The following is an 11,623-nucleotide window of genomic DNA, read 5'->3' on the forward strand; positions in this document are numbered from 1 at the left end:
GTCAAGAATAAATAATGCAGTCATGTGCCCCATAAATGACCAATAATATAAGTAATAAATTATAATATATGTGTGTGTGTGTGTGTGTGTGTGTGTATTAGCATGCATGCATGTTGAAGAGGGAACTGAAGACAATTAAGCACTATCCGAAGATACTCAAGTATAACACATCCAGGTTTGTTGTTGTTATAGCACCATCTTGTGGCACTTAATACTCTAGCCGCTATATTGGCTTTATTTGGCACGTTTTGTTAGTTCCTGTTTGAAACATTTATTTTCGAGGTTTTAATCCAAATACGAGGCAGGATGGATTCATGATTTTATGATTTTCATGCCAAATAGTTTCGATGTTTTGTTTGTGTAAATACTTTTATGAATATAAATACTTTTGTCAACAATTTCATGAGGGTGTATTTATTTATTTTTATGTATTGGAATGAAAGCTAAAAACAATTAAAGATGCATTTTACAGTTTACATGCTATTTGTAGAAATATCTTTTAAATGATAAAACAGACAAAACCTGCTTTCAGTATAGAAACAATGATGCTGATGATCAGTGATGATAGTGATTTAAGCTATTAATTTGGGTTTTCGCAATGATGTCATTTCGGGTTCTTTAAAGTAAAAGGTTCTTGAAAGAATCATCAAATTTTACCCCTCATGTGAAATTTTTTATCTTTTTAAGTATTCTCCCAGTAAAGATGTTCAACAGAGCAAGGCACATTTTCACAGTATTTCCTATAATATTTTCCTTCTGGATAAAATCTTTTTCTTTTAGAAATTAAAATATATTTATTCATTCATTTTCTTTTCAGCTTAGGTCGCTTTATTAATCCGGGGTCGCCACAGCGGAATGTACCGCCAACTTATTCAGCATATGTTTTAGAATGCTCCTCCAGCTACAACCCATCAGTGGGAAACATCCATACTCTCTCGTTCACTACAGACAATTTAGGTTACCCAATTCACCTGTACCGCATGTCTTTGGACTGTGAGGGAAACCGGAGCACGTAAACCCATGCGAACAGGGTAAGACCTCACAGAACTCCACACAGAAATGCCAACTGACTGACCCATACCTTCTTGCAGTGAGGTGATCTTACCACCTACTGCACCACTGTGACATCTTTAAAATATATAGTTATTACAATGTGTAAATATATTTTTAAAAATTAAATATTTTTATCCCCCTAAGCTTATGTTTCAAATGGCTACTGTTTTCCAATAATTTGTCCGAATTAACCTAAATTTCATATCAGAATCAGAAAGAGCTTTATTGCCATGTATGTTCGCACATACGAGGAATTTGTTTTCGTGACAGAGCTCACTGCATCTTTGAGGATGTGCCTTTTTGGAAATCCCTATGGGGAATTATGTTTTGTTCTCATGCTACTCAATGTTCTGCGGGTGTTTGTACACTCAAAAATTCATTTACTGGAAAACTTCCTCTTGTAGACTTTGATAATAATAGACAATAGATATGTCATATTGCTCAAATTCAGAACTTTAATTTTAATAATACATTGTTTGCAAACAACACCACTCATAAATTGATTTCAATATGCTACAGCTTTTGGTTTTGATGCAACATTCTTCTGGAAAAAGAGCTTTTATTGATCTGTTGTTATTCTTACAACTATAGGAAAAGCATATTTACCTATGGGAGAGTCACTGGGTGAAAATTGTGGTAATGGCTGATAATTTAATCTGTTTTTATGTTTATACAACATACATATTTTAGGAAAGACTGTGCCAAAAAACGTTGTAAAATCCTTTGATGGTATGAAAAAATTATATTTTGTTAAGAATTTCTTCATATATGAATAGAAGACCACCTGAATTAAATAATTGGTTTACCAATACAAAGTTATTTCGATACCGGTTATCAAAGAAATTATAAAAAAAATTTGTGTTTCACATTCTATGCTAAAAAAGCTTGACGGTGAAATGACTAAAATTTTACAGGTATTTTGTTAATATCAAAATTACAAGTAAGAAAAAAAATGCCACCTAAACTAGATAAAATATGAAGGGGAATCATATTCTAAATAGAGGTTGGATATTAAACAAGTTGTCTAATCCAGTTTATTTTAAATATATTGTTTAGTAGAGACAAGTCTAGAAAACCTCTAAACAGTATTCCCAAGGGCTGAGTGTATTGTCCTGTCCCCTTATGAAAAAGTGACTTCAGGTAGTTTTTCACTCACATAAAACATTACAAAAATTAAGGCTCATGTATGTCATGCTTAACACTAACAGTCACCATTTTTAGTACTTTTTTTTTTTTTAAGGGCTAAACCTTATCTTTTTTAAATGCATTTATCATGTTTAATTTACAAGTAGGGCTGGGCGATTTGACCTTAAATCAAAATCTGGGTTAACTGAAAATTTTTGCTCGATTGCGATTAATGGACGATTATTTTATTTATTTATTTTATGTTGTTGCCCTCATAGTTCACTGATAAGTTTTGTATGCTCATATATTACAAGTGAGAGAGTTTTGAACGTAGGGCGGATTACTTGATTTTAAAATAGCTAAGGGAAACACACACTATCTATTATCTATGATTATTTATTGAACATCAACGCTGAACAAATGAAATTAAAACACATTGCCTAAAACGTGGCTCTCTGCATCGTCGTCACTGCTAACAAACCAACCAATCACAAAGCTTGCACTACATGTTGTTGTAACGTATAAGTGAATTTTTTTGAGCGGTGTGCAGGTATGCGAAGGCTGCGCCGGACTATAACGGCAGAAGTATAATACCGTTATAAAAATATAATAAGTATAAATCATAATATAATCAGTGTAATTCAGCCTTAACAAAGTGGGGTCACATGACTGCACACAAGGTAGGGAAGTAATAAAAAAAATTGACCTAAAAAATGTGATCAATTATAGGTTCTGGATGTCCATTTCGATTACTTTTCGCTTTACTTTTAATTTACTTTTAATCGCCCAGCCCTATTTACAATTGCGAATTGAAAAAATGGAGTAAGAGTTACAGGGCTGAAAAAGTGGTTAATAGATTCAACATAGTCCTGTTTTTTTCTGCTTTACCAGTTTGAAATCTTTATGGGGTATGAGGTTGTTATGGTATTGATTGAATAAATAAATAGACAAAAGTGATGTGGTTTAATTATATTGATGTTATTGGTAGATTGTTTGTGATGTTATCTGAAAGTAGCATTATGTACGAGAGATCTTCTGATCTGTGGATACTCATTAGTATGATGACTTGATTTGGCATGCTAACAGATATATACTGTTGGAGTATACATTTGATTCTTTATTCATTATCTTTAGGGTGACAATTTTACTATCTGTAAAAAATCCTTGTGGTTAATTCTGGCTACACTGTAAAAATGCTGGGTTCCACACCACAGATTTTTGTTGGGACAACATGAAGGAAATAGAAAACCTATTCTTTTTTATAAATTTAAGTTGATTTAACAAAACGATTAAGTTGTTCTCCAAAGCCTCAAGAATTAGTGTTGTTTCAGCCTAATTAGAATAAGTTGACTGTACAAACATCATATGTCATTTTTAAGTTCTAAATGTCTCATTTATAAATGTGGCACAACAATAGTTTATTTAAGGAAACATATTTAACTTAGATATTGACTTAATTGAACCACCTTAAATCATCTTATCGGCCATAATCATTAATAACTCAATAAAAAAAATTCTGGTGTACGGTCACTTGTAGGAAGGTTTTTATGCAAAGTTTTATACACTACATGACAAACGTCTTGGCGTCTATTCAAGTTTTAGGAACAGTGGAAAAAGATTTAAAATTGTGTATGACTCCCATGACCTTAAAGGATTGCATCCATACATTTCTGCAATGACTCAAATAACCTATTAATAAAGTCATCTGGCAAAGAAAGCTTTCTTGCAGGACTTAGAGTTCATTAAGATTCTTTGGATTCATCTTCAATGCCTCCTCCTTCATCTTTCCCAAGACATGCTCAGTAATGTTCATGTCTGGTGACTGGGCTGGCCAATCCTTGCCATCCACTCTGCAGATCTCTCACATGCCCCATACTGAATGTAACCCCAAACCATGACTTTTCCTTCACCAAACTTGACAGATTTTTGTGAGAATCTTGGGTCCATGCGGGTCCCAATAGGTCTTCTACAGTATTTATGATGATTTTAGTAAAAAAAAAAAAAAAAAATCTATTTTCTGCCGCATCAATTAGAAGTCAAGTTATTATTGGTTGCTCTTACAACTGGGATCGACGACAAGACTTTTGTCAGGTAGTGTAGATCCTTACTGAACATTTCTAATGATTTTTGGCATGAAAGAAAAACCTAGAATTTTGACAGATACTATATATTTTTGGCTATTGGCAAAATTGTACCTGTGCAACTTGACCAGCCTAACCCAAAATCTTACTAATTCAAATTAACTTCAAAAGCTAAATAGAAATCTTGAATCTTGTTCTCGGTTTCAATTAACTGCACATTCAGTCTGTACATTTCAGCCTTTGTGGTTTGATGTCAGTTTTATTCATTCATTTTCTTGGTGGCTTAGTCCCATTATTAATTCGGGGTCGCCACAGCGGAATGAACCGCCAACTTATCCAGCACATTTTTTTTGCAGCGCATGCACTTCCAGCCGCAACCCATCTCTGGGAAACACACACACACACACACACACATACACTACGGACAATTTACCTTACCCAGTTCACCTGTACCGCATGTCTTTGGACTGTGGGGGAAACCGGAGCACCTGGAGGAAACCCACGCGAACGCAGGGAGAACATGCAAACTCCACATAGAAACGCCAACTGACCCAGCCGAGGCTCGAACTTGCGACCCAGCGACCTTCTTACTGTGAGGTGACAGCACTACCTACTGCGCCACTGCATCGCCCGATATCAATTTTAATGTTTGCAATTGTTTTGTCAATTCACTAGTAATATAACTACACAGTAAAAATATGTTAATGAACAGTTTTTGCGTTTATTTAAGGTTGTGAATTGCATTATAGGACCTTTCGTCATAAAAATGACTGTGTAACAAAGTGTTTTCGTAGTTTGAACCTAATGAATAAGAAATAATATATAGAGAAATAAGCCTGTAAAATAGCAGAAAATGTGCTGGTAGTTTATTACAAGGGTTTTGTACCGTAATATACAACACAAACCAGACAATATATTACTTTTAACTATTAAAAATGCCAGTAAAAGTCACTTTTTTAAACTTTTCAAGGTAAAAAGCTGTTGGAAGAAAGATCAACGCAATTCAAAAGCATAAATAAATAAGGAAAAAAAATATAAAAACATGAATCACAAAATGCAGAAAAAATGCTTTTTTTACAGCATTATTGGCTTTTACACACAATCAGTGGTCACCGTACAGAACACGCGCTTCTCACCTGCTGAACAAAGATAAAGCTGGATGCTTGCAACAACAACCATATGAATAAATTTCCATTTTAATAAATTGCAAATGTAGTATTGTAGAAATGTCGATCTGTAGATTTCAGCACCTTGAAAAAAGGTCCATATGTTGTATCACTAGAAACATGCATGAACAATCCATTCTATCTACAACAACTGTTACATACAATGATAATACGGCACTTAAAGTAAAAATTAGGCAAAACAGCGATTGATTCTGCAAATAATAAGTCAAAAATAGATATTTTTAGCTAGCACTGGACTCTTTAGGATTGGCATTGTTCTAAATTTGGGAGTTTGGATCATTGTGGGTACTTATAGGGCAGAAATGAGAAGGCGGGATTGTCGCAAACGATCACACACACTGATTTTACACTAATTAGAGTAATCAGTGGCACCGATTTGTTCTCAGTCTTTGTTGACAGACATCTGGGCGGATCGCACCGGCCCTGTTTAGTAAAGGTAGTTTATTTTCACCATGGGTCGTCTGTCAACAGCTAGTCTATGTCTGGTGGCCCCGGGTTGCCTGAAATAGCAATAATTAGGATTGGGAGGGAAAAGAGGAAAAGCGAAAACGTGTCAGACTGCTGGTAGACCATCCACAGAGGCCACTTTACATCTGTGTGTGTGTTTGTGTGTTTCCTCTGTTAATACTACGACCATCCCTACGTGGACGAGCATCCAGTGTTTTGAAACTGAAATTGAGCGAGACAAGATGATCTGAAGAGGCCACACACAGAGTCTCCAAATGACCCAATGCTTTGAAACGTGTGTGAATGTCAGCGCTTTCCAGAAAATCACTATAGTGAAACTAGAGCTTTATTAGGTGATATCATAAATTATTATTTATTATTATCATAATAAGACAACAAGGTAAAATATTTTAAATAATAAGACAATAATATAATATATAAAATAAGATAATATAATATATAAAATAATAAGACAATATAATATACAGTTGAAGTCAGAATTATTAGCCCGCCTTTAAATTATTATTTTTTTTGTAATATTTCCCAAATGATGTCTGTCAGAGCAAGGACATTTTCACAGTATGTCTGATAATATTTTTTCTTCTGGAGAAAGTCTTATTTGTTTTATTTTGGATAGAATAAAAGCAGTTTTTATTTTTTATAAAAACATTTTAAGGTCAGTATTATTAGCCCTTATAAGCTATTTTTTTTTCAATAGTCTACAGAACAAACCATCATTAGACAATAACTTGCCTAATTATTACCCTAACCTGACTAGTTAACCTAATTAACCTAGTTAAGTCTTTAAATGTCACTTTAAGCTGTAAAGAAGTGTCTTGAAATATATAGATATCTAGTCAAATATTATTTACTGTCATCATGGCAAATATAAAAGAATCAGTTATTAGAAATGAGTTATTAACTATTATTATTAGAAATGTGTTAAAAAAAAATCTACTCTCTGTTAAACAAAAATTGGGGGGAAAATAAACAGGGGGGCTAATAATTCTGACTTCAACTGTATATATTACATTGAAAGCATATAAAATGCAGGTAAATCATGAAATGTTTCAAATCAGTTTTATGGGAAAAAATATGGGTAAAATAATGCTTGATTATCTTTTGGGGTAAAAGATATATTGTAGAAATAAATGTAAAAATAAAATGCCACTCATTCTGATCAGTAATGAATAAAGTTTATAAAAGAGGAAAAAATTCATACAAAATTAATTTTGTTTTAAATGATTCAGTTAATAAAACATAGTGGTTGGAATGATAGAGCCGATTTATAAAGATATATTATTAAAATCTGCTGCACTTTTGTCTAGTGTTTTAGTGTCACTGAAGGATCCTTGCTTTAAATTTGCCAAATGATTTTATATAACCTATTGCTATACCTAATTGAATTTTGGTAAGTGTCTTCTGTAAAAGGTCAGGGTAAAAAGGTATGAGAGTTTTATCTTTAAAAAAATTACAATTCAACACTGAAAACAATTATTCATAAATGATTCACTGGATTATCTAAAATTCTTTAAGTTAAGTGGTTGTAAACAATTTATTTGGGCTGAATTTAGACACAAATTAAGTTGAACATTACTAAATTTTATTTGTTTGTTTAAATTCAACACATAATTTGTTTGCAACATCACTTTTTTAGATGAAAGCTTTTATCATTATTATTATTATTATTAATACTACTACTACTACTTGAAACTTTGCTTTTCATCTTTGCCCAACATGACATTTATATTATATTCACTGTAATAAAAAAATTGCTGGGTTCCACACATTCAATTTGTGTTGGGACAACATGAAGGACTTAAGTTAACTAATTAGTTTTAGCAATTTTAAGTGGAGTGAACATAAAACAATAAAGTTGTCCCCCAAAAAACTCAATAATTGTGTTGTTTCAACTCAGTTTCAATAAGTATAGTTTGAACAAGCAGCAAACTTCATTTTTTGAGTGTTACATATATTAAAGTTTTTCTAAAAACTTTATAATCTAATTATTAAGTGTTCATTGGTAAATAAAAAAAAAAACATTTTCATATTGTGTAATGTCCCTGAAAGTATATTCATTAGATTTACTAAATATTTTTAAGGTAAATGGTTGCAGAGAATTTATATGCAATGAAAAAAAATATTCAAAGATGATTTCTTGGATTTACTTTTTTTTTTTTTTTTTTTAAAGTTAAGTGATTGTAAACAATGTATTCGGGCTGAATTTAAACAAACAAATAAATGTAGTAATGTTAAACTTAATTTGTTTGTTTAAATTTAACAAGTTGTTTGCAATAATTTTGCAGAACATTTTTTTCCCAGTATGGGCTGAATTTAAACAAACAAACAAATAAAGTTGAACATTACTAATTTTAATTTGATTGTTTAAATTCATCCCATATTGATTGTTTGCAACCACTTACCTTAATTTTTTTTTTTTTTTTTTAAATCTGATTAATCATTTTTTTAATGTACTTTACCTAAATAAATATTTCGGATGCCATTTTTTTCAGCAAGTTTTTGCATCTGAACTCTTCATATTTAAATATTGCAAATATTACGACCATGCCAGGAACACAAAGACTTTTAATTACATAATAAGTTGCCAGTAGATATTGTTGATATTGATTGAGAACATTTTAAAAACAAGCGAAATTATTCTTTAATCATGTCCTATAATCTTTCTGGCGGGTGGGTGAAGTCATGCTGGACAAAAACACTCCCTTTATCCACCATCTCTCTGTCATCCTATATAAACCCACCCCAGCTTCAGGTCTACAAATACCCCAAAACACACATGCCCTTCACAAAGAGAACACAAGACAACACAGGCAAGAGGAGAAAGAGCAAGACTAACAACCTCTCCAAGAACCTTCAGAAGGACAAACAAACATCTCAACAACAAGGTAAATCATTTTACAAGGAAACATGCTTATAAATTTTACAGGTAACTACAAAGTTAAGCATAATTTTAAGTTGAGTTTTCTTCTAAAATGTAGTCCAGTTCTTATATACACTCAAAAAAAAATTTTTTTCTTGTTTGTCCAACAACAAATATACTGAAAGAACACAATTATTTACATTTTTGGGTGAAATTAAGTTTTTTTTTGTTTAATTAACTTAAATTTGTTAACTTAAATGATTTGTGTTGAGACAACATGAATGAATTGTGTGGAACCCTGCATGTTTTACACTGTATTACTGAATTAAAATGTTCATTGCATTTATTAAATATTTTTTAAGATGAGTGGTTGCAAACAATTTATATGGACTGAATTTAAACAAACAACGTAAGTTGAACAATACTAAATACAATTTGTTTAAATGTAGCCCATATGAATGGATTGCAACTACTTAACTTAAAACAAGTGAGACAACCCAATAAATCATTTTTACCGTGTACAACATACTGTTATTATATTTTAATATTCTACATTTTGTCTGAATAATTACTCTGAATATTTTGATGCACACTCAGAGTGCAAAAAAAAAACTCCAAGTTTAAGTTATCTCGAAGTTTAGATTAAAATCCTTTAAACCGACATCACTTTTCTACCTTCAGATGATGTGCTCCAGGTGTTTTCTGCTTATTCTGGTTGTCTACTTCCTGATGGACGAGCTTTGCGCTTTCCTCTTACCAGACAGACTGCGAGTGAAAAGGGTAAATATCAGTGTTTAATACAAAGGGTTTTAATATAGCACTGCATTAATTTAGCATATAACTTTGCAGTTATATATATTTAAATATATGCATGTAATTCCCTGCAGAGCAGTCACATGTCAGATCAGGATCTGTCATCACACATTTATGAGCTCTCAGATCTGACTGAACTGTTCCCTGGAAATGAAGGGGAAATGACTCGGGATTGGGATCCCAATCCGGCCAAGTCTCCTGCTTTCTTCTCCCCAATGGAACAAATCAACATGCAGCAAGCAAACAACAACCGGCGTAAAAACAAGGACAACAGGTAAGAATAGTTACAGTTCTTTGCTGTGTATTGAAATGAGAGATTTCAGCAAAACTTGAAATAAATTTTGAAAAAAAAAACACAGAGCATATTTTGATCTAGTTTAAAAATTTTATGGAATAAATACACATAATTACTGCACAAACTGAAAGTAATTGCACGTAACAACATTTTCTTTGTCTTTAAAGTGAAATTACTAAACATAAACATAGCAGGGTGAGAGAAATGCTCATTTAATTGGTCAATTTCAGATGCAATTAGAGGGTTTGTTAAATCTATTTATTTACAGTATTTATTATAATTTATTTGTTGTATTAAAAAAAATAGTGTCTTTATTTTAGGGTTTTATTTTAAGGTTCCCTGAAATGTCCATAAGATTAATGAGTAATGCATTTGCGTATATAAAAAAAATATTTATATTGAACTCTTCATTTTTTATAGATAGCAGCTCATCTATGTTTTCAAATTTACCTTTAAATCCTACATTTTTACGCCAACAGGAGAAGGATCACGGTTCCTCTGGACCGCATTGGCAGCTCTCACTTATCTACTCGAAGCAGAAAGGTATTTTTCTGACAGAGAAAATCTTGTGTTTATTGGTCGTCCTGTGAAATTATAATTCTTTTTCAAACAAGTGCTGTTTGAGTGCAAGGAGTAAAATGAAGTTCAGTATTTCCTATTCTATTTTTTCTACTAGAGAAGGCCTTTATTCCTCTTAGTATTTCTTGTTGTCCTATTATTTTATATATTACCTTATTGTTTTATATATCATCTTATTGTCTTATATATTTTTGTTTTATTATTTAATATATTATATTATCGTTATATTATTTCCTATATATTATCTTATTATTTTATATATATTATTGTTTTATTTTATGCATTATTTTAGATATTATCTTATTTTATATATTATATTGTCTTATTTAATATATTATTATTTTATTTATTATAGTCTTATTTTATATATTATATTATCTTATGGTCTTATTATTTTATATATTACCTTATGGTCTTATTATTTTATATATTATCTTACGGTCTTATTATTTTATATATTATCTTATATCTTAGTATTTCTCCTAGTATGTTTTGGCTACAGAACCAGTTATTCAATAACGTGCCTAGTTAACCCTTAAAAATATATATAGTATAAAATACACACATTATGCTGAATTCTAGTATCTTGCAAAATAACTAGTGAAATATTATATAGACAACATGAGTGACAAAAATAAAACATAATAAAATCATTAAAACTATGTTATTAAAAAGTGTTGAAAAAAAATCCACTTGTGAAATATTGCAAAAGGAATTACAATTTCACTTATAATTTCATCTTGAACAGCATATTAAAACTCAGATTATTAAATATAATACTGAATATTAAAAATGTACTTTTTTTCTCCTTAGGAGGAGCCTGAAGACTTTAAGGAGTACGACGCAAAGTGATCAAGCTGAAATATTGCATACTGTTAAAAAGGACTGTTTTATGTTGTGTAGCTTTGGTCCCTTTTCACTCGATTTTCTTTTTTTATTCTTAAGTCATTGCATCTCAGGTTTATGAACTGTGACTTATTTATTTGTATTTATGTTTTGCAAATATTCGCTTCTCGGCTCCCTGTAGCGGGGTGCGAACTGACAGACACTACTGGTGTTGCTGCAAAAAATAAATAAAACGTACATGAATCAACTAATCTATTTCTTTTAGCTCATTTTAACTCACAACAGCCAAAATATAAGGAAAATGAGACACTCAAAG

At 31.4% G+C, this 11,623-nt stretch overlaps 1 protein-coding gene across 31 annotated transcripts in view; it reads left to right on the forward strand.

The window, feature by feature from the left end:
• LOC141375369 (uncharacterized) overlaps nt 1-11,554 on the forward strand; it is a 52,087-nt gene extending 40,533 nt beyond the window's left edge. For 14 of the 31 annotated variants that reach the window (XM_087261129.1, XM_087261142.1, XM_087261131.1 and 11 more), the window contains 5 exons: nt 8,661-8,799; nt 9,456-9,554; nt 9,662-9,861; nt 10,362-10,425; nt 11,275-11,554. In XM_087261129.1, coding sequence (XP_087117255.1) covers nt 8,661-8,799; nt 9,456-9,554; nt 9,662-9,861; nt 10,362-10,425; nt 11,275-11,313 — 541 coding nt within the window. In that variant the 3' untranslated portion in view covers nt 11,314-11,554. Of the gene's footprint in view, nt 1-101; nt 176-817; nt 1,032-4,615; nt 4,857-8,660; nt 8,800-9,455; nt 9,555-9,661; nt 9,862-10,361; nt 10,426-11,274 lie in introns of all 31 variants that reach the window. The other 17 variants (XM_087261121.1, XM_087261124.1, XM_087261127.1 and 14 more) reach the window with 4 other exon arrangements.
• Nucleotides 11,555-11,623: the final 69 nt, after the last annotated feature.

The sequence above is a fragment of the Danio rerio genome, chromosome 7, assembly GCF_052040795.2.
Source record: "Danio rerio strain M-AB ecotype USA chromosome 7, GRCz13ab, whole genome shotgun sequence".
Classification (NCBI taxonomy): Eukaryota; Metazoa; Chordata; class Actinopteri; order Cypriniformes; family Danionidae; genus Danio; species Danio rerio.